Source organism: Argopecten irradians, chromosome 4 (assembly GCF_041381155.1).
Source record: "Argopecten irradians isolate NY chromosome 4, Ai_NY, whole genome shotgun sequence".
NCBI lineage: Eukaryota > Metazoa > Mollusca > Bivalvia > Pectinida > Pectinidae > Argopecten > Argopecten irradians.
The window spans coordinates 33,462,952-33,488,340 of NC_091137.1; the positions used below are offsets into that span (position 1 = coordinate 33,462,952).

The following is a 25,389-nucleotide window of genomic DNA, read 5'->3' on the forward strand; positions in this document are numbered from 1 at the left end:
GCTTGAGTTTGTAATTGAGTTAATAATAACTACCGTGTAATTCATCTCATTATTTGTCTATTCTACTGTTTTCATCAATAAGAATGAACACAGTTAAGGAGGTAAAACTTTTTATCAATACAAAAATATCACATTTAATACTGTCTCACTAGTAAGAAAACGCAATTTATGTACCTCTCATAATTGCTTGCTATATCACTTTGAACTTATTTCATACATGTTACTACAAGGGCATCAATGTTAGATCATTTTAGTCTCCAAGAATGTGTTGTGTTCATACATTGATTGTATCTAAAGACAATTTAAAGTTCATATGTAGTATGAACTTTTCTTATCACACATTTGCTTGCCAGTAATTGTAATTCTGACCTCTTGGTTATTCATTAAATTAAGTTTTGCAAGGTATAAGTAATTTAATCTGTATTTATTTTAGCAATTTTAATTTATTAATATTTATATTTTGTCTCTTCCTAGGAATCTGTGATATACACTTTTCATAATATTTTTGTTCAATAGAATAATATGTATAATGAGTTACTTCTACTGATCGTTTGTCAGATGTTGGGGACAAGACTGCATCACCAGTACATTGTAGATCAATTCAGATTTGGTATTAATATTAAGGTCAATTTGAAATTTTCTACTTTAATTCTGAATTTTCACACCATATCTGTATAATGTCATAAAATGATAAGAACTTGAATACCATGCTTGATATCACCTAAAATGAATATTGTAAACATGGATATTTTTCGCGAGTGCTTAATTTCACGATTTGCTCTTGTAAACATTTCATGATGTTACTATTTTCATGATAAAGTATTACGCACGCGGAAAATTTTCGCGCAAAAATCGTCCTTTGTGTAATTAGTGTATATTTCCACATTCATCGTATACAAAATGTACATGCTTACACTGAATTTGTACCATTAATACATCCTCTTTGATAGCAGTTATTCATGGCAATGAAAGTATACAAAAGCAGTTTCATTCAGTAATTTAATTTGTGTATTTGATAAAGACGATTTCAAATTCCTTAAAAAAAGCACTATGTAGAGACAGCTATATATCAGTTTACTTGTCAGGTGATATGTATGATAAAAAGAAACTGTAACTCCAAGCAGAATTTATCCATTGAACTTTGCCACAGAGAAAAATATTTATTGATTTCAATCATTTTGCGTTTTTCGTATATTTTTCCATTTTGTCGGTATGATGCAAATACCAATACTCCCTATTCCATGTTTATTGATTTGTTGTTTTATTTTGATTTCATATTTTTAGCTCACCTGGTCCGAAGGACCAAGGTGAGCTTATGCCATACCGTGGCGTCCGGCGTCCGTCGTCCGTCGTCCGTCGTCCGTCGTCCGTCGTCCGTCCGTCCGTCCGTCCGTCAACAATCGACTTCTTCTCCAAAACCGCTGGTCGGATTTCAACAAAATTTGGCTGGTAGCATCCTTATGGGCTACTAACTGAAAATTGTACAAATGATGGGGCTGACCCCCCAGGGGCCTGAGGGGCGGGGCCAAAAGGGGTCAATTTGGCTATTTCCATATAAACGACTTCTTCTCTGAAACCAAGCATGGGATAGCACCCATAATGCAATGGTAGCATCCTTATAGGGTGGGGATTCAAAATTGTACAAATGATGGGGCTGACCCCCCGGGGGCCTGAGGGGCGGGGTCAAATGGGGTCCATTTGGCTATTTCCATATAAACGACTTCTTCTCTGAAACCAAGCATGGGATAGCACCCATAATGCAATGGTAGCATCCTTATAGGGTGGGGATTCAAAATTGTACAAATGATGGGGCTGACCCCCCGGGGGCCTGAGGGGCGGGGTCAAATGGGGTCAATTTGGCTATTTCCATATAAACGACTTCTTCTCTGAAACTAAACATGGGATAGCACTAATAATGCAATGGTAGCACCCTTATAGGGTGGAGATTCAAAATTGTACAAATGATGGGGCTGACCCCCAGGGGCCTGAGGGGCAGGGTCAAAAGGATTCAATTTGGCTATTTCCATATAAACGACTTCTTCTCTGAAACCAAGCATGGGATAGCACCCATAATGCAATGGTAGCATCCTTATAGGGTGGGGATTCAAAATTGTACAAATGATGGGGCAGACCCCCGGGGGCCTGAGGGGCGGGGTCAAATGGGGTCAATTTGGCTATTTCCATATAAACGACTTCTTCTCTGAAACTAAGCATGAGATAGCACTCATAATGCAATGGTAGTATCTTTATAGGTTGGGGATTCAAAATTGTACAAATGATGTGGCTGACCCCCGGGGGGCCTGAGGGGCGGGGTCAAAAGGGTTCAATTTGGCTATTTCCATATAAACGACTTCTTCTCTGAAACCAAGCATGGGATAGCACCCATAATGCAATGGTAGCATCCTTATAGGATGGGGATTCAAAATTGTACAAATGATGGGGCTGACCCCCAGGGGGCCTGAGGGGCGGGGTCAAAAGGGGCCAATTTGGCTATTTCCATATAAACGACTTCTTCTCTGAAACTAAGCACGTTATAGCACCCATAATACAATGGTAGTATCCTTATAGTGTGGGAATTCAAAATTGTGCAAATGATAGGGCTGACCCCCCGGGGGCCTGAGGGGCGGGGTCAAAAGTGGTCAATTTCCATATAAATAACTTTTTCTCTGCAACTTAACATGGGATTACGCTCATAATGCAATGGTTACATCCTTATAGGGTTTGAATTCAAAATTTTGCAAATGATGGGGCTGACCCCCTGGGGGCCTGAAGGGTGGGGTCAAAAGGGGTCAATTTAGCTATTTCCATATAAACGACTTCTTCTCTGCAACTAAGAATGGAAGAGCACTTATAATGCAATGGAAGCATCCTTATAGGGTTGGGATTTGAAATTGTACAAATGATAGGGCTGACCCCCGGGGCCTTAGACGGCAATAGATGCGAGGTCAAAAAGGTCAATTAGGCTACTATTTTCATATAAATTACTTTGTCTCTGAACCTATGTATTGGATAGCATATTTGTATGGTATCAATAGCATCATTGTATGGTTGTGATTCAAAATTAAACTTTGGGAGTCAATTTTGCTTATTTTTCTAATTGTCTGAGTCTTGTGATAATTACTAACAAAAAACCAGGTGAGCGATACAGGCCCTCTGGGCCTCTTGTTGATATTTCATAACTTAACTTAATGTTTGAAAATATTTTTGTGCTTGTTTTGATGTTTTTGCTTAATATTTGTCTTTTTATTTATTTTGTGATATATAGTTTAAGTAATATATTCAGTTATCCTGATATTTATTTGATAGCTTTTATTAAAAATCCCTCCAAGAATTTTTGGAAATTGAACAAAGTCCAACTTCGCTCACCAAAGATTTTCAATATTAAGATACAATCCTTGTGTTATAGAGAGTAACATGTAAGTACCCTTGGCTAGTGAAGTTGAACAAATACCTTTTACCGGTAAACAAAAACTGTCTCCACAGTAAATCTTGAGATCTGTGCTCCACATTTTCTTTCCGTCCATCAAGGATCAGTAGTCATACTCTAAGTGTTGAATCTTAAGATTTGAACTTATTCAATTGTCCATCATTGTTGTTTAGTCTAAACAATCAGCAATTAGTATCAACAATGTTACTTCGTTACATGTTATCATATGACCACTTTCATTGAGAAAACTAATGACATGACCACTTTCAATGACAGAACCATTAATGACAGAACCACTGATGTAGAAATTTACATCTTTGATTCATTTTAATCCTAACCAGATATAGAGTATGTACCTTGGTACTTGTAAATGTACCGGGTTCTTGTAAATGTACCGGGTTCTTGTAAATGTACCTTGGTACTCGTGTTTAGAATTTCTAAAGAGGCTATTGTTATCATAATACATTTCATTGTGAAATCTCAGTAAAATGTTCATGTATTCAGTATCAAGATGTGCAAAATGAACTTTGTAGTCAGAAATGTTTAGTTTCATTTAATGAAAAAAATACTATTAATACCTTTTATGATTGTCTTCCATTTGCTCATTGGCTATCATTTCTTTGAGCATAATTTATGTATTTATTAGATGATTTATTACATATATAAATGCTTTTTGGTAAAAGTGCTGTTTAAATAGTACAATTGTAGTTTTCATCATTTCATTTCTGACATTGAATATGAAAGAAATTACATTGTACATATAAGTAGTAATTCAGTAATTGTAACCATTAATTTGGTGTCTCTCCAGTCTATATTTACTCTGTTACTATCACTGTGGTGAAATTCAGTGTCCATACTAAGTTTAATAATCTTGTCTTGAATTGAAAGGTACCTCATCTTAAGAAGGTTGTGCTCTTGTGGCCTATACAATGCTCTGTGGCTTTGTAAAGCAGGTTGTGCATATAATGTACAAGATTCCTATTTTTCACCACTGTCACCTAATGTTCTGTAAAACCCAGATACTCGTCCACTTCTGTTAAATAATATCCTTGATGACATTAACATTATCATATTGCATTAAGATTTCAAATATTTGGTTTTTATGTCCCTTTTCATTTCATTTACTTCAGGTTAACCCTTTAGTTCCAAGGTTAAGGATTGCTTTCTGAAACAAATACAAATTTTGTGTCAGTTTTTGTTTTCCTATCTCATTGGAAAATAGTACATGAATATTCAATAAACATTTGTGTTAAAATAGACTGTTTGCTGTAAACAGTCCCAAACATGACGTTCCATGATTTTTGTGATTTATGTATTCATTCACCATATAATATTTAATATTACTGTAGTTTCTAGTCAGGCACCCTAGTGGGTATGCCAACAAATATAACATGTGCATGTAGGGAACTTTTGACTTCTAGTACATTGAACTACTGCCTACTGTATTGTTGTTTAATTCTGTGGAGAGAAATTTCGCAATCTCCTCTTTGAAACTAGTTTGCGAACAAAATTTTCCCGCATTTGTCAATTATAATTTGTAGCATTAACCACTTATACAGGTCAATATCTTACTTACAAATCTTTTTCTATTATTTGTATAATAATAAAGTCTATGGAAATCAATTTGACCATGAATATAGCAAAATAAAATCCCCTAAAATTAAAAGTAACTACAATTACAATATACATCTTCATTTGTATATGTATACTGTTAGTTGATCTTGGACAGCTTATGTATCACAAGGAATAATTTGTGAATTATAATGTTTTACTTACATGAAGTGCTTATTTTTTTAGAAATTATTACGATATGTCACTCAATATTCCATCTTTGCAAACTACAGAGTTACCTCCCTTGCGGGTAGGTATTGGTTTTTACGAGAGAAATTCACATTGTTTCCTCTGAAATGATGATGTTACACGCCCAAACAAATGATGTCATAATCAATGCGTAAGGGGAGAAAACTCTGTAACATGCAAATACAGAATATGTGACACTAGCGTTTAAATGCTGCTACTACATTGTATAACAGGATCCTATTCCAGCATTATGACCATAAATTTACCTTAAATGTTTAGTACCTTTAATTTAGTGCTATTTGATGCTATGTTATTTTACAGTGTTCCAGTTTTATTGCAGCATAATTATCAATAAGTTGCATTTTATACAACATTTAAGTACATGGTATAATTATAACCACTAAATTAAGTCCATATTTTAGTTCACCAAAATAAATACATAGATTAGTGAAAAAATTGCAACAAGTACATTTATTTATAAATGATATAGTTGTTTGTAGATGTACTACCTTATTTGTTAATTGCACTTTACAGTTTAAACCTCTATACACAGCAAACAGAATAGTTAGCCATCCGCAACACTCCAGGGGTTACTATCACTGTCTTTATGTCCACCCTTGCACTACGGTATGTCATAGTAAAACTAACATATTCCAGGGGTACATATATAAACAACAGTGATAGTAACCCCTGGAATATTGACGATGTGATGTGAATTCAGTACTTACTAGTACTTCTTTTTGGGAGTGGGATATGTATCACTGTGTTGAGAGAACAACCCTTGGTTGTGAAGCATTATATTATAACATATTTCTGACTTGATATGTACATGTATATATATTCCAGCATGACATCACCTATGTATCACCCTATGTGCTTGGTATGCTGCCAGAGTATTTATTATGAATAAATCATTCAAAATATAATTTTGAAATTTTTTTTTATTTGTATAGTGAAATCATCAGCCCACTTGAGTGTTTGATGTGGGTTTATTTTAACGTTCAGTCTGGACATAACATTCTTCATACAGTAGAGCTGGTAATTTTCGCAAGGATGCTTATTTGGCATTGCAAAATTCTAATTTGTCGAAATTTAATTTTTATGTTAAAGATCAAAATCACAAAATGTTCTGAAAGTACAAAACATAATAGCTGGTAATTGATGTTTTCTACTGAACATTTAAATGTCATCACAAATACATATTGTGTCGTAAAACTTGTCTGTAAAATGATATCCGACTGGTAGTTGTTAAACACAACGGTACATCTGAGGACAACAGATGTCCTGCCATACCTCAGTGTCCTACATAGCTGTATCTCACAGTTACATTGCCGAGCTCTTAAACTGAACTGCTAACACAAAGATACTGTGTTACCATAACTGCTCTTAGGAAACAGCTTCTATTTGGTCATCCATCCCTCTACCTAAATGTTAATGCTTATGAATGTTAATGAGTACCAGAGTTACAACACATCTAGTGTTTGAAGTCTTGGACTTCAGTCATCAGTACATCCACATCTTTGATGCATTTTACAAAAGACCTTTGACCTTTTTATGATGACCAATCAGAAGATGTCGTCCTCACTGTAGGTGACCATCGCTCGTTTATCTTTGTGTGATCCTTTCTGTGATGAACTTGCAGCTAGAAAAGAGGAAAGATAAATTTCAATTTAACAGTTACTGATAGTTTTTCCTGTGAGAAGGATTAAATATCTGTGTTAAACATTTCTAGATGTACATTTTGGCTGTGACCGGGTCGGCACAAACCTGATCAAAGAAGTATTTGAAACCAACTTACTTTTGTAGCAACATCATAGCAATTGAATTTTACAATTTTTGAGTTAAAACATTCCATTGCACTTGTAGGTGAGCTTCATGGTAACTTTTGTGAATTTAATGCTTTGTTGCTGACATCAACACAAAATTCAATGAACAGGATATAATTACCTATAGAAGACCAGGATGTTGTAGATGGGTCTGTAGTCTGTTCAAATGTGGGTTGTCTCCTCGCCATGGAAACACGCAGTTGTACTCCATCTATCATGGCATTATTTACCTGAAACCAGTTTTCAAGAAATAGCTTCACACAGACATCTGTAAGATTGATTATAACTATTGAGGAAATACACAAAACCCCTTCCAGTTGGATAGGAAATGATCAATTCTTGTGTTACTTATACATTCAAATCCATTCCTAATTGATTGTAAATTAATACCAAACAAACAAAGCTTTACAGTATTATTAAAATCTTGATTACATTAAATTTACATCAATTATATATAATATCAACTTAAACTTACTTCTGATATTGCAGAATCTGCAGATTCCATTTTCTCAAATGTCACAAAGCCGACACTTGAACACAAGAAGTAAAAATAATTTATGTATATAAGTAAACAAAATGTCACATAACCTAGGCTTGACCTTTGAAAATGATAACACAAATCTTCACAATCTGTAAATTGGGCTAAATTATACATGAATGTATTAAAGCAGTCACACTCAAATTATCTTAAAAGGCAAATTTTTGTTTCAAAATCCTATTAATTTGTGATTTTCAGTATGATAATAACACCTGAAGTTTCCTTTATCTGGAACACTTTTACAGAAATCATGCAAATCATTATTGCCTACAGAATTTCTTATGTGCAATTTTTAAGCTCATCAAAACAAACATGCTTGAAATATACTCTTATAAATATCCCTGAAGTAATAGGTCTGTACATCATCTGAGCGTCCTACGTTAATGCCATACTAGCCACAGAAAGGTATACACACTTTTTGTCTTTTTCCATGTTGACATTGATAACATTTCCAAGATTGGAGAAGGCCTTCCTTAGTATTTCTTCTGTTACACCATGCCCATGTACATAGATGGTATTTCCACGGGGCGGAGGCTCCTTTCCTCGACTCTCACGTTCCTTCTTATCAAAACCTTAATTGAATGGTTATCATTTTTTTTTTACTAACAACAGTTCAACATATACCTATATCAATATTGTGAGGATAACTACTACCAGACATTAGAGGATACATAAAATATTATAATAATTACTAATTATGACATCCCTTTCTCCCTTACAAGTAATATCCTATTTGAATACGGGGGTTTCGAGATCTCAAAACAACGTGGGTAAAGTACTATTTACCGTTGATTAGTTCCACCTTCCGGTGATTATGACATCTTCATTTGACGTGATTTTTGTGATGTCATAAGGTGGGACTAATCAATGGTAAATAGTACTTTATCCAAGTCGTTTTGGGATCTCAAAACCCAAGTATTGTATTGGTGTCAACTTTTGATATAATAATCATTTTATTTTGTTTCTTTTCTATACAATAAATTACAAAAATTTCTTCATTCAAAAACAAGAAAAAAATGGGATTTGAAAAATGTAAACAAGTTTAAAACTTATATTAATCCATATCCTAATGTTAACTTACGAATATTCACAACAGCCAGACATTCAGTTGGCCTTTTGGGTCAAGACTAAAATGAACTACTAAATTACACTAAACATCGTCTTTAGGTGATTGAGATGGCACATGTATTTTAAAGTTCAACACTTACATCACAGAACAGTTTGAGAGTTATGCATAAACAATAATAGTTGAGATATGAAATGCATTTGCTTGTTTTCTAAAACTTTTACATATATAGATATATCATCTTCATTCGTTTTGGAGACATGTTATCTGAAAGACTCAACACAATTTTGTTCTTTTTTGATCCAAAAAGACTGGATGATAAAAATAGAACTTGGTAAAAGTATATATGAATTTTTTTTCCAACAGCAAAATAGTGACTCTTACCTCCACTGATAAAATTGTCATAAAGTCCTCGCATTTTTTGTCTGGGACGTTGCTAATGAAAGTAATAAAAATAATGAAATGAATGCATGACAAACATAGAAATGTGTAATACAATTGTGATAATTTCTTCAACAATGCAATATTCTAAATCTTGGTTTATTCAATAATATGTGATTTTATATCTTAATTATGCATGGGTATAGATAAGCCATGAAATCATGCACGTTGAAGATGTAATTATCTATGTTTCAATAGTAATTCTTCATTCCAATTACAAAATTTTCTGCTGATAATAAGCAAAAAAATTTGCTGATACGAAAATAGAGTATGTGCATACTGTAAACATAAAAACCATACATGTTTTTTAAAAGTTTTGAAAGATCCCACATATACACACATCTTATGCATGATATGATTTTACACATCTTATGCATGATATGACTACCAAAGCTAATACCTCTCGCTCTTCTTCCTCTGGGTGAGTTGCCTGGAATGGCTGGAAACCTACGGCAGATGGAGTCTTCTCTGGATCCTAGATAAATGGAGTAAGAATACATTGGCAAATAATCAGTTTAATCAGTCTGATTCAGTTCAAATAAGTCAGTTTCTGGGCTACAGAGAATTATACTGTTACCCTTACCATTGAAACATTAAAATGTAAAGAATGATAAGAAATAAAACTTACAGATAATGAAGTAATATTGTGGCAATACAGAAGGCTATAGTTCAAAGGGGAGATAACTTCATTACATGAAAATATTTGTGAAATAAGAAAAAATAATTAATGAATCTTTTTTTGAAAACCACAAAATGTTTACATTGCACAGAATCTTGATTACCCCACTAAATAACATCAAATGTATTTACCTTGAGTTTCTTCTCCAAATACTTTGAGCGTTTAAAACTGTGTTTGTCCTGGCTATCAGAAGCAATCTTGATTGCCTGGAAATAAATAGTAATAAGTAAGGGCTGTTCCAGTAAAACATATATGGTAAGGGGGGGAAGGCACTTTGAAATCGGGAAACCCACTGACAGAAGTTATTTTCAATTTTGTTGACCCACACAGATATCTATTTTTTTTGTAACCGAGACCATGGCATAGAAGCCATTTATTTTTTTATTTCACACTCTCAACTGATTTCTTTTTGGATTTACATATTTTGATTTCTAGCATCACCGATGAGTCCTAGGACAAAATTGCACTGTATATTGTGCAGTGAACTACTGTTTGATATGCTGCATCTATTACTAAATTTGTATATAAGGGTACAATCCTCGTAGAACCAGCAGAAAATCTACTAAAGATACCAAAATGTTTCACAAGCATAATGCAAGAGTAGACATCTGGACATTCACACTTAAGCTTGTGAACTGCCACTTTTTCCTTGACTTTTTGCATTTTATTTAAAAAAGTGCTTCAGATAGACTCGCCCACAGAAGTGATTTTATTGAAACGCCACCCTGGCACAGAAGTGATTTTATTTTTAACCCACCATGGCACATACTATTTTTTAAAGTGCCTTCCCTGGGTGCCATATATGTTTTGCTGGGACAGCCCTAATTTCATTTTATGTTTTCTAAGAATTGTCAAATACATCAACGAAATATAATCAGTAATAGTAGGTATACTTACTAAAGTGTTAGCCATTTCTATATCAATGTAATGGTACCAAGTCAGTGTTCATGCGACTGATTTTAGAGTTTTGAAAACCATAGATAAAAGTAGTAGTGTGTCAGTACTTTATCAAAAGCATAATATTGAATAAACTTACTCCTGATTTTAACAATTTCTTTGCCTGTTCTTTTGCATCTTCAGCTGATTCAGGAGCAGCTGTAAAATAAAGTCCAACCTTTAATTAGTACTTGAAAGTCAGCTTTGATCATAGAGTATTGTTGTTATTGTTTTAATTTCTTTTATATACATGTCAAAATTACAATCAGAATACCGGGTAATATGAAATACCAGCTTGTCGGTTTTAGGAACACAGTGTTGTTGTCAATTGATAGATTTTTATTGAATCGTTACTTCGGTAAATACTACATTTTCTTAAATTGATATATTAAAAATATTGACACAATTTTAATGAATACATTTCATACAAGGCTGAACAAAAGAAAAAATAACTTTAAATATCCTTAATAATATTTTCTAAAGTTAACTTTTGCTCATTATGTCATATTTACGTCTTTTTGCAGGTTGCTGTGCAGGTGGTTCTCTTTCTGGTTTGGCTGTTTTCAGTGCTTGCAATATTTTTTTCTGAAAGATAATGTTTTAAATAGAAATTGTCATTTAAATATGTATGTCCTTTCACTGCAACATTTACATTGTAGCTAATGTTTAAAATTGATGGATTTGAAATAATTTAAATTCAACACGTACTCCACATGAGTTCCTAACAGTAACTTAATTATACATCAAACATGCAACATTTACAGCAGTCATAATGTAAACAGCTATACTTTTTAGTTTCTTCTCTTCCATGGTTTAGTACGGCAGTTGCTGTTTTAATATATGATTGATGGCTATATATGGTGGTGGTCCAAACGCTTATTTACTGCTTCATGTTTTTTTCGTAATGTGTTTATCATCTTGCGGTTAAATTTCTAGACCGCATCTTATTGGGAGTCACAAGGAACCATGTCATTATTTACAATAAAATGTATCTGAAAGGATCTCATTGAGAATCACAAGCACCCGTGTCATTATTATCACTGGCTGCAGATGAAAGGAAGTAACTCTAATCAGACCACTTTATTTTTCAAAACAAATGCATGTCCCCATTTCAAACATTTATATTGATACAATCACGATTGATACTATTCTCGTCATCATTTGGTACCAAAATACATATAATATCATGTATCTGACCATCATGTATATGGTGATTTTATACTGTTTTCAGACGAGCCTTGGCAAAGCCCTCACAGGCCCGTATCAAAAACTGCAGGTCCGTCAGGATTTATACTTGAAATAATGACTTTAACCAACGGTCGAACCGGTTGTTCCGAATAACGAAAACGGCCAAAGACAACGGAATACCCTACAGGGCCTGTTCTAAGCTTAGCTGCTGATTCACCGAATGGCATCCAGGCATCAGTGAAACTACTCCAACAATGTTAGAGGTATAGCACGACGAGACACTTTTGATCATTACGTCGTGTCTAACCTCTAACAATCGAGGCAGGATTCACACGGCGCAGAAATGGGCTCGATATAAATTCAAAATTTCAAGTTGTGTTTACACTAACCTTTTATATCCTGAAAGAATTATCCCAAATCATGTTAAATCGAAAATTCAAAACGTCACTATTGCACTGTTATACCGAATTTAGACATTTCTATACCCCCACCACTATTTGTAAGTCTACCCGGTCGCCATTTTTACTCGGTTGTTACAAATTACGGAATGGTGACGGAAAGTAAAAGTATCATTATCTATGAAATATTTTGCAGTATTTCGACTAAAATGCATTAATTTATTTAAATATTTCCAGAATCAATCAGGACTAATAAAAAATACTTGTTTCCGTGCATATAAACAACCTTGGTTACCACTATTAATATTATCTTTCCATTTGATACACAATTTGAATAGGAATTAACCTAGATTATACAGCGATGCTATGGGTCAGCTCTTAAATGTGTGATTATTCCGTGGATTAATGTTATGTCATACCTATTCTTATACCAGGATGTGTTCATGGATAACTACTGATTCACGCTATACATGTTTTTTGACATTCTGGTAAGTTTTTCACTTGGTAATTAAGCGTCAAAGTTGCGCTCTAATTCGAGGGCGGAACTTGCGAAGACTCGTATAGGGTTCGGGCATTAGATCTCGATATTGCACATCAGAAGTTTCTCAATATCGAGATCTAATATTATTGGATTACAGTGAAACTTGTGCAGAGAGTGGTCAGTTTGTAGGCCTATTGATCACCTAACAGTTACAGTACAGCAGATATGGCGATTAAAATAAACAGAATGTTAAAATATAGCACCTTTTTACGCAGTAATGCATATTTCTGTCGTAATCGTTCCTCTTCATCTGTTAATCTGGCGGGGAAATTGATGTAAACCATGTCGACAGCAAACCCAAACAAATTCAGTTAAAAACCGGATATGATCTGCCAAGGGGACCATCATGTTAATATGAAATTGAAGTATTTCTTAAAATGTCATTAGTAAATTAGTATAAACAACACATTTGCAAATTACAAATAAATATAGTATTAAGATTGTATTTTGTCTTTACTCAACATCCATTCAAATGGGGGACTGCGGTTACGGAAAATTTGGTAAGAGTATAAACAAAATGCTCCCTTCCAAAATCCGGAAATTACGTTTTTCATATTACAACAAACGCACGTGGAGATTTGCTTTCGGTTTGTCCGTTTATTGACATCAGCTTGCCTGGCAGTGTCTCAGTCATAAATCAACGGCGTTATCGATCAAACAGAAATGTCATTTTACAGTGCTATTTAGGTTGCAAGTGTTAACCATTAAGAGAAATGGTCATGGTAATGTAAATAGGTTTGTATATCCCACCTTCAACAGGTTCAATGTAGCATATTTACTGATTTATAAAATGTAGAAGATGCATAATTTCATGTTACATTACCATACATACATCTGCATTAACTTGACAACGGTAAAATAATACATGTCTGCATGTAATGTAAGCTCCAAGTTAGTTTTATTTCCTTGTAAAAATCATATATTAGACAGTTGAAAAGGCTTATGAACCAAACAGCAGATACAAGTATGTATTTAAACTGATACAAAATGTACATGATGATACTATTGAAATATTGCATGATTCCCTTCCATCAGAAGCTACAACAAAACACAGCAAGAGAGAGTTTAAACTTACTTTAAACAGAAACATATATACATAGAGATTGGTAACTCCTCCAATTTTAAATCGGCAGATGTACCTCTGTATGTGCTTAGGTTTTTTAGATAAACTCTTAACTAGTTGAATATAAAAGAATAACTTTGATATGTTGTAAAAGTTCAGTAATTTTCAGATGGTTTGAGTACGATTTTAGATAGAAAAAATAATATTTTAACTTATTTATGAATAAAAAAACACTGCACTTCCGGTTTTGAATGCCTGATTTTCATAAAACAAGGTAAAATTGCTTATTTTTTGTGCTTTCAAAAATAATGTTAAATAGCATCAGTCGGGAAAACTGATCACATCAAACTATGTTATAATGTTTAAACTTTGTGCTGATGCAAAAATATCATGTTTAAAAGAATACAATTAAAAGTAGTTAGCAAAGGCAAAACGCCTATAAACCGGAGGTCCCTCTGCCTGTCAACAAAGACAACGAAGGAGTTTCTAATCTCTTTGTATATGTTTCTGCTTTATAGAAGTAACCTTAAATTCAACGTTTGTTATTAAAGGGTTACTGAAAATGTATGTTTCTATGAATCTAAAAGATATAAGATATTATATAAAATAATATTATATGATGTCTTTTGGGCATGATTTTGAAGTAAATAAAATAACAGCAACGTTGATATAGAAATTAAATTAAGTCAATTATTACAAACTTAAACTATAAGATAATCATTCAATAACTGCAAAAATATTGTCTTGGTCGCCATGAACATCAATTCACTATATAGTACATAGAGTATTTTGATTACAGAACATGTTTTGATGAGATCAAGATTGGAATTCTAACTTATTACTTTTACAGTTACCTTATAAAATGTATATTTTGTCTTACTTATTGCAGGTCTTCACAATGATGTTGCTATCTAGATAAACCTGTATTATCTATATATACCAGCTAAGACTTTCATGAAGAACTGATTCAACGTACAATGAAGTTTGTGGTGAACAGTGTAAAGAATGGAGGGTGTCGACTAGGTGTGATGTCAGAATTTGGATTAAATAGTAAAAAGAGTATTGAGACCCCAATGTGTATGCTATATACAAGGAGAGGTTTGTAACTTAATTTAAAATAGTTTACATTTTGTGATACTAGATTTGTGACGATTTAGTGTACCAGTACATATGAATTTTAATATATTATGTTTACTCACATTTAAAGCAAATGATAACATTCTGTTGACTTTACCTTGGTACATGTACCCACTTTACATGTAAGTAAGATTACACTGTTATTACCTGTGATTAACCTAACTTCAATTATTACAGCTTTTGTGGGAAAACTTTTAGCTGATTTTAGCATAATGTTTAATTGGCACATTCTAAGAAGTTTTTAACACATTACATTAACTAATTTGTTGTGTATTTATACTACAGCAATCATATTCATTACTGTCAATGGAAAACTTGTAAACAAGTCTAATGATATAGGTAGGACTTCATAAATTGTATTAAATAATGTCTTGATGCTTTTGAAAATTTTAACCATGAATTTGTTTTAATGACAGGAAGTGCACCTCACCTAACAGCAGACATGCTGAAGAAAATACAGTGGCTACCTGCAATTGCACAAATGTCTCTCACCAATATGTGAGTATTAGTACAAAATGTATGAATGATCCCTTTCTTGTTGGGCACATCCTATTGTTCATCTGTTAAACGCAAAAACATATTTGATACCGATACTGTAAACATGGAAAATTACGTGCGTTATGCGAAGGATGTTTTAGCGCGGAATTTTTCCTGAGCGTAAAGTTTCATTGTGTATGTAACTATGTTGGAAAAGGTTAGTAGGTGCAAAATTTATAACATAGAGAGCAGTTTTCCTGTGCTAATCGTAATGTCAAACACTTGCACAAATATCCACGTTTGCTTTGGTAGGTACCGACTGCAAAAAGACATACACTATCAATCTGTGTTGATAAATTCTTGTCAAAAATGAAATGAAAAATGTAGAAATAAAAAGTATAAGTACATACACTATCGTATGTCAAATCTCTGCTCTTTTTCCTTTTAAATAAGGCCAAAAAAAAATATATATCTGTTTAGGGTTACCTGACCAACCCTATTTTTTTACCTCCGACTCTAATTTTCTACGAAAAAATTAAAAGTCTGGATTTCGATCTCGTACTCCGGTTGCGGACATTATTTTAGAGTGAAAGACACTAAAAAAAAAAAAAAAATCCCGATCTACTGACCCTATTTTTTTTGCCAATGTAACCCTAAACAGACATTATTTTTTTTTACCTAATCAATCCCTTTCCCAAAAATATTGATATCATCATTATGTTGCTGTTGCTCGAATAATCTATATATTCATGGTATAGCAATATTTATATTCACCTTTCAACAGATGTCTTTTATAAAATATAGTATCATTTCAGGGTTGAGCATCATGAAGCCTTAGAAGCATTCAAAGAAGGCATTGGGAAATTTGCAAATATGAAGGTATTGCATTATTTTTAATCAATTCAAAATTGGAATGTAATAACATTGATATATTAGATGATATTGACTTAGAAGAAACAAGTTGCTGTAAGAAGACTTTTGTTTTATTCAGATTTTGATTTTTTTCCAGGACTACCTGGTGTACAATGCCCTCCACGACCCTGCTACAGAGGTTATGACAGGACAAAACGATACCACAAGTGTGGGAGTGTGGACAAAATCAGGCAAGATTAAGGTAAGTGGTGGAGTGACAAAATCAGGCAAGGTCAAGGTAAGTGGTGGAGTGACAAAATCAGGCAAGGTCAAGGTAAGTGGCTACATTCATGTTACATCAAAGAAATAGAGACTTACATTTGTATGTGACTCATTAATATTCTACTATTGCCAGATTATTGGTTGTTTTAACCACTGTAAGATTAAATGAATAATTTTTATTGTATGTTATATCATGTAGATAATAAACTAAAATGCATTAGTATATTTGATATTTAATGAACTAGTCTGTCGACATATGAACATTTAGTTTATTTGCTGTTGATGTAGATGGATGTGGACATGTTTGTGAAGATTCAAGAGGCATTCAGACCTGACATCTATCAGGCTCTCAGTGATGGTGACACAGATCTCATGTCAGCAAAGAAGAGGACGAACAAGTCAGTAACTAGGACGCTGACATACCTGGACCAAATACTGGAGAGAGTGCCAAAGTCAGAGGTAAAGAAACAACAAACCTCCATTAGTTGAACTATTTATAGTTTCAGTTTGTATATAGTGATGATACTTAAGTGTTTTAAAAACCATGTGCTTTTCTAGGTTAAACTTTGAATCGGGAAAATGTCTCAGTGGTTCTTATAGAAAGGCATGTTTAGTTAAATAAAGGAACTATTTTTCTAGGTTAAACTTTGAATCGGGAAAATGTCTCAGTGGTTCTTATAGAAAGGCATGTTTAGTTAAATAAAGGAACTATTTGATGAGAAATCTGCAGTGACTTATTCAGGTTTTGTATATTAGGTTTTTATTTAGTATCTGATAATTTCATAATCTAGTTTGGATTTTGTTTAATCTCAGATTAATACAAGTTGTGCTGATACATCATTAAGTATTTTGTCTGTTTGAATTTATTTTGTCAATATATCACACTATTTTGTAAATTGTTTTAACTTCTTTTGTCGATAGATACTGAAGGGTGCAGCCATGTTTGGTGTAATAGAGGGAGGTAACTCTGTATTTGAAAGGTGTCGTTCAGCCAGGGAAACAGCATCTCGAGATGTGGCAGGTAATATGTGTAAAATAAACTAAAATAAAAAGCTGAGCAAAAGTATTGTAAATAGAAATGTTGATTTATTATCAGTCTGGTAAAATAGGATAGTATAAAACATGTATAGTACAACAGTACAGAAAATAAAATCTGGGGCTTCTAGGTGAGTCTAATCCATAACTTGCCTCCTATTCTGTTTATTATACCTCTATCATGAGATCCCAGATTCATCATGTTCAGTTGTATCCCATCACATCTAGCCTCATCAAGATTTCATATGAAGACAGGGCATTTCCATCTTTGAGACATTTTTAGCTCAGCTTGTGTTATTCTGTTCTTGAAACTTCAATAAGTAATTATCAAAAGACTTTGTATATCCACCTTATGTGATTATATTGTCATCGCTGAATTTTTTTTTGTACAGGGTTTGTAATTGAAGGATTCCATAGTCAAGGACCAAAGACAGAATCTTTTAAAATGTCAGACATTAGAGATGTACTAAAACAGACAATGGTGAGTTGATTCATGTTAGATATGGCTTTAGGCAGATTGTGTATTTTGCAGGATGCATTCATTGTACAGACAAACTGTTCAAAATTTTAATCAAACTGTCAAACCTGATATAAAGGACCCCTCTATATAAAGGACACCTGTCTATAAAGCACACTCATATACCCTATTTGGTGCATTGCACTTAATTATTGGTATTATACACTATATAGCGTTGACATCTGTATAATTGACACCTGTCTATAAAAGACATTTCTGCTATGTCCCGGCAGCTCCTTTATTGACAGGTTTGACAGGAGATGTTTGCCTATCATTGGAGCATTGTATTTAACTGATGTGCATTGCACTGCCCTAAGGTCACTGTGACCTTGACCTAAAGGTTAGATGTGATAATGATTTATACACGTGTAGGTATTAAGTATACAATATGTACTTACCCAGCTTTGTTTTCCTTTTGACAGGACTGTCTTCCTGATAACAAACCTCGCCTGATGCATGCCGCCTTTTCTCCGGACCAAGTCCTGGAGGCTGTAGAGTTAGGTGTGGACATGTTTGACAGCTCGTATCCTTACATTGATTAGCTCCCTTGGTCAGATTTTTGTAGGTCTAAAGATCTGTTTTTTTACTAATCTGAAAGTTTGCCTTTAGTTAATTTCACCTGTATCCTTATAAAAAACAGGATATTTTTACATAGTGTCTCTATTTCATATACCATATTTGCCGTAATTAGAGCCTAGTGGCATAAAAAATTGTAATAAAGGGGGCGTTATTAATAAACCACTATGTAAGGTGTGGGCGAAAAAAGTCAGCCATATTTTAAATCTTTCTGTACTCATGGTACATTAATCTGTTACAGCAAACATGCATATGCCTTTTATCCTTTGAGACCCATTATTATGTCACGATTCACTTGTAAAATACTCGCAAGTTCATGTAACATGGGATACAATGCTGATGCTAAGGTATCACATGTGGAAAAACATTTTAAATTCATGGAAAGGGGGCGCTTATATAACTTCAACTTTTCTCCAGAAAGTGGAGGGAGCTTATAGGGGGAGGGGCACTATAATTAAAGGCATGGAATGAAAAAAAAAAACAGGTTAAGCATTGAAACTTTTAATGTTTAGGATGGTGTTGTTTTGATCAGAAATCTGCCCAGCCTTGCAGTAGAGTTTTGGGCCTTTTTAAGGGAAATACAGCAACTGAAGGTATTTTAATCAAATTTGATTTTCGTCATGTTCCAGCAGTCATAAGTTTTGATATTAATGAACTGAGTTTAGTATCAGACAGAGCTCTGTGATAGTAAGATGGGTTCTAATAGAGAACTATGAGATACAGATTACACTAACCAATACTTGATACGTAGTTGTGAAACCTTTGTGGGATCCTCCTTGACTCTAGCTACCAGGTATGCCTACCATGTAACAGAGAGAGGTTGTGCCCTTGTGTTTGACTTCTCACACAAAGCTGACCCTGAGGATATGGATGGGGACAAAGCTCGACAAAAAGGATGGGAAATTGACCTGAACGATAAAAGGTAAACATTGGCAAATAAGCCTGTGTAGAAAAACCAGGATAGGTCACAGCAGCGGGGCATTTTGTTATTCCCAAAACAGGAGAGTCGACTTGTCAGCAATTTTCTTATTGGACATTTTTTTGCTGACTGTGGATACAATGTAATGTTTCAAAAGTGTCTCGTCATGCTATATTTCTAACTTGGTTGGAGTTTATGACTCTGCCATGAAATAGTGTAACCCGTGTCTATCTCATTGTGCTTTGTCCCATTATATGTAAAAGCTGAAGCATTGTATTTAGTTCTCAATCTTTATTCTAATTGAAATAACTTGTTCATGGCTGGCTCCCTCGTGAATACAGATGCAATATGGCTTCTTTACTAAAAAGATCTTCTCTTTGGTTTGATCATTTGAGTGCCGACTAGTAGGCACAAAAAAGAGGTCACGAGTTTTATTCTAATGGCGGCATCCTCGATCACAGCTGTAGTCACACTCATTGAAAGTGACGAAACTTATCTAAGGCAGTGATTAATATTGATGTAAAATTCAGGATCAAATGTCAGCCCAGAAAAGCATGCAACTTAAAGTTTCTTTTATAATTTCAGATATTTTGAAGACTTTGGTCCTTTGCTGGAAGGCTGCTCTTGCTACACATGTAAAACCTTTTCCAGATCTTATATCAACCATTTGAGGAACACTTCAGAACTACTGGGATCTGTATTACTAATGATGTAAGTGTTCCTAAACTAAATGTAACCTCTAATTCTATACTTGTAATTGATAAGGGAAATGTTCAATTAGGGAAATGTATACATCCTCTAGTCTACATTCATACATTTTTTTCTCAGTTTTCTCTCTAAAAGATACTCCACCAGTGACTGTGCATAAATGTCGATACTCATCATTTGTACAATAATTACATTGTGTACCTTATATAAATGTCTAATTAACACAAAAATTATATAAAATAATTTATTTTGCTTTTGGTGCATGCACAATCAGTATTCCATTCGTATAAGCCATTGTATTAAGAATTGTTTTGGAACACAATTGATTATTTTTAATATTTCTATCTTGAAGTAAAATTAGAAGCTCAAACTTTTCAATGGTGGTAATGGTGTTAAGTAAGAAACTTTTATAACTGAAGAAAAATTCTAATTCGTCTGCTCCTGTTTTTGATAAAAAAATTCCATTTATCACCAGTGTAGTATCTTTATCCAGTTGTTTGAGAAAAACATATTCCTTAGATGATTCCACATGAAGCCCTCAGTCCATAGGTCTTTTGAGTCATAACAGTATCTTTATAATGTTTATAGATAACAGTGAGTACATGTATTCTGTATTTGCCTATTATAAGTTATCTGCCTTTGCAAGTAGGTGCCTATTGTGACGTCATGTGTTTGATAGCATAATGTCATACTTTTCCAAGTAGAGTCAAGACGACTTGGGTTTTGCTCACTAAATAATGACATCACAATAGATACCGTCCTACAAGGGAGGTAACTTTTTTGTTTTAGTGTAAAAGGCAAAGATGGAATATACAATATCTAGAACTAATTTCTTTGGAATAGTTGATTTAACTTATATCCCTGAATATAAATTAAGTTGAATGAGTTAATAGAATACCTTTTTATTTTAAATGTGCAAATGACAATGAGTGCAACAGGTGCCCTCTTTGTAGATCATATTGATTGAAGGGCTGTGATGACTGAAAGCAGAAACATATATACATAGAGATTGGAAACTCCTTCTTTGTCTTTGTTGACAGGGAGAGGGACCTCCGGTTTATAGGCATTTTACCTTGGCTAACTTCTTTTAAGTGTATTCTTTTAAACATGATATTTTTGCATCAACACAAAGTTTAAACATTATATCATGGTTTGATGTGATCAGTTTTCCCGATTGATGATATTTAATATGATTTTTGAAAGCATGCAAATAAGCAATTTTACCTGGTTTTTCGAAAATCAGGCATTCAAAACCGGAAGTGCATTTTGTTTTATTAATAAATACCGGTAAGTTGAAATTTTTTTTTCCTAACCAAAATCGTACTCAAACCATCTGAAAATTACTGAACTTTTACAAAATATCAAAGTTATTCTTCTATATTCAACTATTTAAGAGTTTATCTAAAAACCCCTAAGCACGTACAGAGGTACATCTGCCGATCGTAAAAATGGAGGAGTTGCCAATCTCTATTTATATATGTTTCTGCTGAAAGTATGTCCGACATTCTCAACTTCTCCCATTTGCTTTTCACTTTTGAAAGTAGTGCCCATCACCATACTTTAAAATGTCATAGGAATTTAAAATAATTCTTTAAAAAAAAAAAAAAAAATGTTTTATTCAAAACCTCTAATAATTTACTAGATGATGAATTGTCTATTTGTTAAATATTCATTTTTTTTTCCCCCACAGACACAACTTCCAGCACTACTTTCATTACTTTGAAGCCATACGAGGAGCCCTAGCAGAAGATAAATATGAACAATTGAAAACTCATGTACTGAAACAGAAACTAAGCAAAAGCTGATAAAGGATATATACAGATGTTATCAAATCATGTGGATCACGTGAGCAAATTCAATAAATAAATAAACACTTTAGTAATTGAAGAGACCTGCACTGGTGTATCACCTATATCATATAAAGGTGAAATGGTCAAACTGAAAATAACCGGATATGTGGAATTAAAAAAAAATTCAGAAATTTTTAGCTACGACTCATATGTGTTTACATTCTCGACACTCCAGGGGTTCTGATCAATTAAGATCTCAACACCCCTGGACTATCTCATAGTAAAACTGGAGGCAAAGGAACAGAACAGGTAATTCAGTCCTTTGATGTACATCACTGTATGACATGACTGTGTGGCTTTGATGTTAGGCGTCGCTCTTTCTGTAGTCTTCAAAGGAAATCTTCGCTGGCCTGTGATTGGTCAAATTTTTTCCGCTGAGCTGCCTTTAATTTCACTATGAAATAGTCCAGGGGTGTAGAGATCGAAGTGATCAGAACCCCTGGAGTATCGAGGATGATGTGTTTACTATTTATCATTTATTTACACTCCTCAGTGTAATAACCATTTATGAGGTTGCAATGGCCAAAGTATACCGAATTAACACGACTAGACTCTCTCCATCTCTGGATTTTTAATTTAATCCCATATGGGGCAAATGCCAGGTACTAACCTTAGGTCGGCTTTATCAGCTATCCGCCACGTTCTAAATCTGAAACTTTCTTTAATAACCTTGATCTATCGATGAAATCTGAAAGGTTGGGACGATTTATTGTCACCGATGTCAGTTTTAACATCTTCTCAAGTTCCACCAATTGGATTAAACTGAAAATTGCCTGATATGGTCCTGACATAACCATCATTTTGAAAACACATTTTGAACTTCATTTGGAGCCCTTCCAGTGCAATATAGCCAAAACTTACCAGAAATGACTGATCAAGTGTTGTTATTTTTTGGGTCAGTCTGAAATTCAAGATGCCTACCACAGAAACAGTTTTTCTTTAGTGCTGAAAATTTTCATTAATGTTCATGAAGGGCAACTCAAGTTATTTTAGACACCCAAAAACTGATTGCCCTAAAATCCAAGATGGATGCCAAAATCACCATGTTGAAAAACATATTTATTGTTATTGATGTTTTCCTATTTAACTCTTCCCAGGTTCACATTGTCAGATGACTGTTAAGACCCTTGGTCCTCTTGTTTAATGCTCAAAGAAAAGTAGCAAGTGTGACAGACTTTCTTTTAAATGTGCAGGCTCGGGTTTATGAGATAACTTTAAATTCACATATTTTTATTAGCTCACCTGGCCCGAAGGGCCGGTGAGCTTATGTCATGGCGCGGCGTCCGTCGTCCGTCGTCCGTCCGTCCGTCCGTCCGTCCGTCGTCCGTCTGTCCGTCAACATTTCCTTTAAATCGCTACTAGTCATAGAGTTCTGCATGGATTGTAACTAAATTTGGCCACAAACATCCTTGGGGGAAGGGGAACAGAGCTTGTATAAATTTTGGCTCTGACCCCCCGGGGGCAGGAGGGGCGGGGCCCAATAGGGGAAATAGAGGTAAATCCTATAAATCGCTACTTGTCCTAGAGTTCTGCATGGATTGTAACCAAATTTGGCCACAAACATCCTTGGGGGAAGGGGAACAGAACTTGTATAAATTTTGGCTCTGATCCCCCGAGGGCAGGAGGGGCGGGGCCCAATAGGGGAAATAGAGGTAAATCCTATAAATCGCTACTTGTCCTAAAGTTCTGCATGAATTGTAACCAAATTTGGCCACAAACATCCTTGGGGGAAGGGGAACAGAACTTGTATAAATTTTAGCTCTGACCCCCCGGGGGCAGGAGGGGCGGGGCGGGGCCCAATAGGGGAAATAGAGGTAAATTCTTTAAATCGCTACTAGTCATAGAGTTTTGAATGGAATGTAACCAAATTTGGCTACAAACATCCTTGGTGAAAGGGAAACAGAACTTCTATAAATTTTGGCTCTGGTCCCCGGGGGGCAGGAGGGGCGGGGCCCAATAGGGGAAATAGAGGTAAATCCTTTAAATCGCTACTTGTCATAGAGTTCTACACGAATTGTAACCAAATTTGGCCACAAACATCCTTGGGGGAGGGGAAACAGAAATTGTATAAATTTTGACTCTGGTCCCCCGGGGGCAGGAGGGGCGGGGCCCAATAGGGGAAATAGAGGTTAATCCTTTAAATCGCTACTAGTCATAGAGTTCTACATGAATTGTAACCAAATTTGGCCACAAACATCCTTGGGGGAAGGGAAACAAAACTTGTATAAATTTTGGCTCTGAACCCCCGGGGGCAGGAGGGGCGGGGCCCAATAGGGGAAATAGAGGTAAATCCTTTAAATCGCTACTTGTCATAGAGTTCTTCATGGATTGTAACCAAAATTAGCCACAAACATCCTTGGGGGAATGGGAACAGAACTTGTATAAATTTTGGCTCTTGCCCCCCGGGGGCTGGAGGGGCAGGGCCAAATAGGGATAATAGAGGTAAATTCTTTAAATCGCTACTAGTCATAGAGTTCTGAATGGAATGTAACCAAATTTAGCCACAAACATCTTTAGGGGAAGGGGAACAGAACTTGTATAAATTTTGGCTCTGGCCCCATGGGGGCTGGAGGGGCGGGGCCAAATAGGGATAATAGAGCTAAATCCTTTAAATCGCTATTTGTCCTAGAGTTCTGCATGGATTGTAACCAAAATTAGCCACAGACATCCTTGGGGGAAGGGGAACAGAACTTGTATAAATTTTGGTTCTGGTCCCCCGGGGGCAGGAGGGGCGGGGCCCAATAAGGGAAATTGGCTCTGACCACCCGGGGGCAGGAGGGGCGGGGCCCAATAGGGGAAATCCTTTAAATCGCTACTTGTCATAGAGTTCTACATGGATTGTAACCAAATTTGGCCACAAACATCCTTGGGAGAAGGGGAACAGAACTTTATAAATTTTTGCTCTGACACCCCGGGGGCAGGACGGGTGGGGCCCAATACGGAAAATAGAGGTAAATCCTATAAATAGGGCCCAATAGGGGATTTAGAGGTTAATATTAAAATTCCTTCAGAAAAGAAACAATGAACCTGTATTCAGATCATTACTTGGCATAACAAACCAGGTGAGCGATACAGGCCCTCTGGGCCTCTTGTCTTAATAATTCTCATTACAAAGATAAACACAAATTTAAAG

At 34.8% G+C, this 25,389-nt stretch overlaps 2 protein-coding genes across 3 annotated transcripts; one reads left to right on the forward strand and one right to left on the reverse strand.

The window, feature by feature from the left end:
- Positions 1-5,679: 5,679 nt before the first annotated feature.
- On the reverse strand, positions 5,680-13,176 carry LOC138321372 (negative elongation factor E-like). Its single transcript, XM_069265016.1, has 10 exons — positions 13,044-13,176; positions 11,226-11,298; positions 10,814-10,872; positions 9,909-9,983; positions 9,499-9,573; positions 9,042-9,093; positions 8,007-8,163; positions 7,529-7,583; positions 7,175-7,283; positions 5,680-6,869 (listed from the first exon to the last, which is right to left on the reverse strand). The coding sequence occupies exons 1-10, from the start codon at positions 13,122-13,124 to the stop codon at positions 6,793-6,795; spliced, it is 813 nt and encodes a 270-aa protein (XP_069121117.1). The 5' UTR covers positions 13,125-13,176; the 3' UTR covers positions 5,680-6,792.
- Positions 13,177-13,405: 229 nt separating this feature from the next.
- LOC138321373 (queuine tRNA-ribosyltransferase accessory subunit 2-like) lies at positions 13,406-22,393 on the forward strand. Of its 2 annotated transcripts, none has more exons than XM_069265018.1 (12): positions 13,406-13,530; positions 14,793-15,001; positions 15,457-15,538; positions 16,333-16,396; positions 16,527-16,631; positions 16,940-17,110; positions 17,573-17,672; positions 18,079-18,167; positions 18,626-18,726; positions 19,573-19,701; positions 20,284-20,409; positions 22,097-22,393. In XM_069265018.1, the coding sequence occupies exons 2-12, from the start codon at positions 14,881-14,883 to the stop codon at positions 22,209-22,211; spliced, it is 1,203 nt and encodes a 400-aa protein (XP_069121119.1). In that variant the 5' UTR covers positions 13,406-13,530; positions 14,793-14,880; the 3' UTR covers positions 22,212-22,393. The 2 variants fall into 2 exon arrangements, with proteins under 2 accessions (XP_069121119.1, XP_069121120.1); XM_069265019.1 differs by having other exon boundaries at positions 13,427-13,575.
- The last annotated feature ends 2,996 nt before the right edge of the window (positions 22,394-25,389 follow it).

Coding starts and splice junctions, on each gene's coding strand:
- LOC138321372 (XM_069265016.1), bottom strand. CDS start 13,124: ATGGTTTACATCAATTTCCCCGCCAGATTAACAGATGAAGAGGAACGA. Junction 9,984..10,813: donor AGAAATTGTTAAAATCAGGA/GTAAGTTTATTC, acceptor ATTTATTTCCAG/GCAATCAAGATTGCTTCTGA. Junction 8,164..9,041: donor TGACAATTTTATCAGTGGAG/GTAAGAGTCACT, acceptor CATTCAATTAAG/GTTTTGATAAGAAGGAACGT.
- LOC138321373 (XM_069265018.1), top strand. CDS start 14,881: ATGAAGTTTGTGGTGAACAGTGTAAAGAATGGAGGGTGTCGACTAGGT. Junction 17,111..17,572: donor AGAGAGTGCCAAAGTCAGAG/GTAAAGAAACAA, acceptor TTTTGTCGATAG/ATACTGAAGGGTGCAGCCAT. Junction 17,673..18,078: donor AGCATCTCGAGATGTGGCAG/GTAATATGTGTA, acceptor TTTTTTGTACAG/GGTTTGTAATTGAAGGATTC.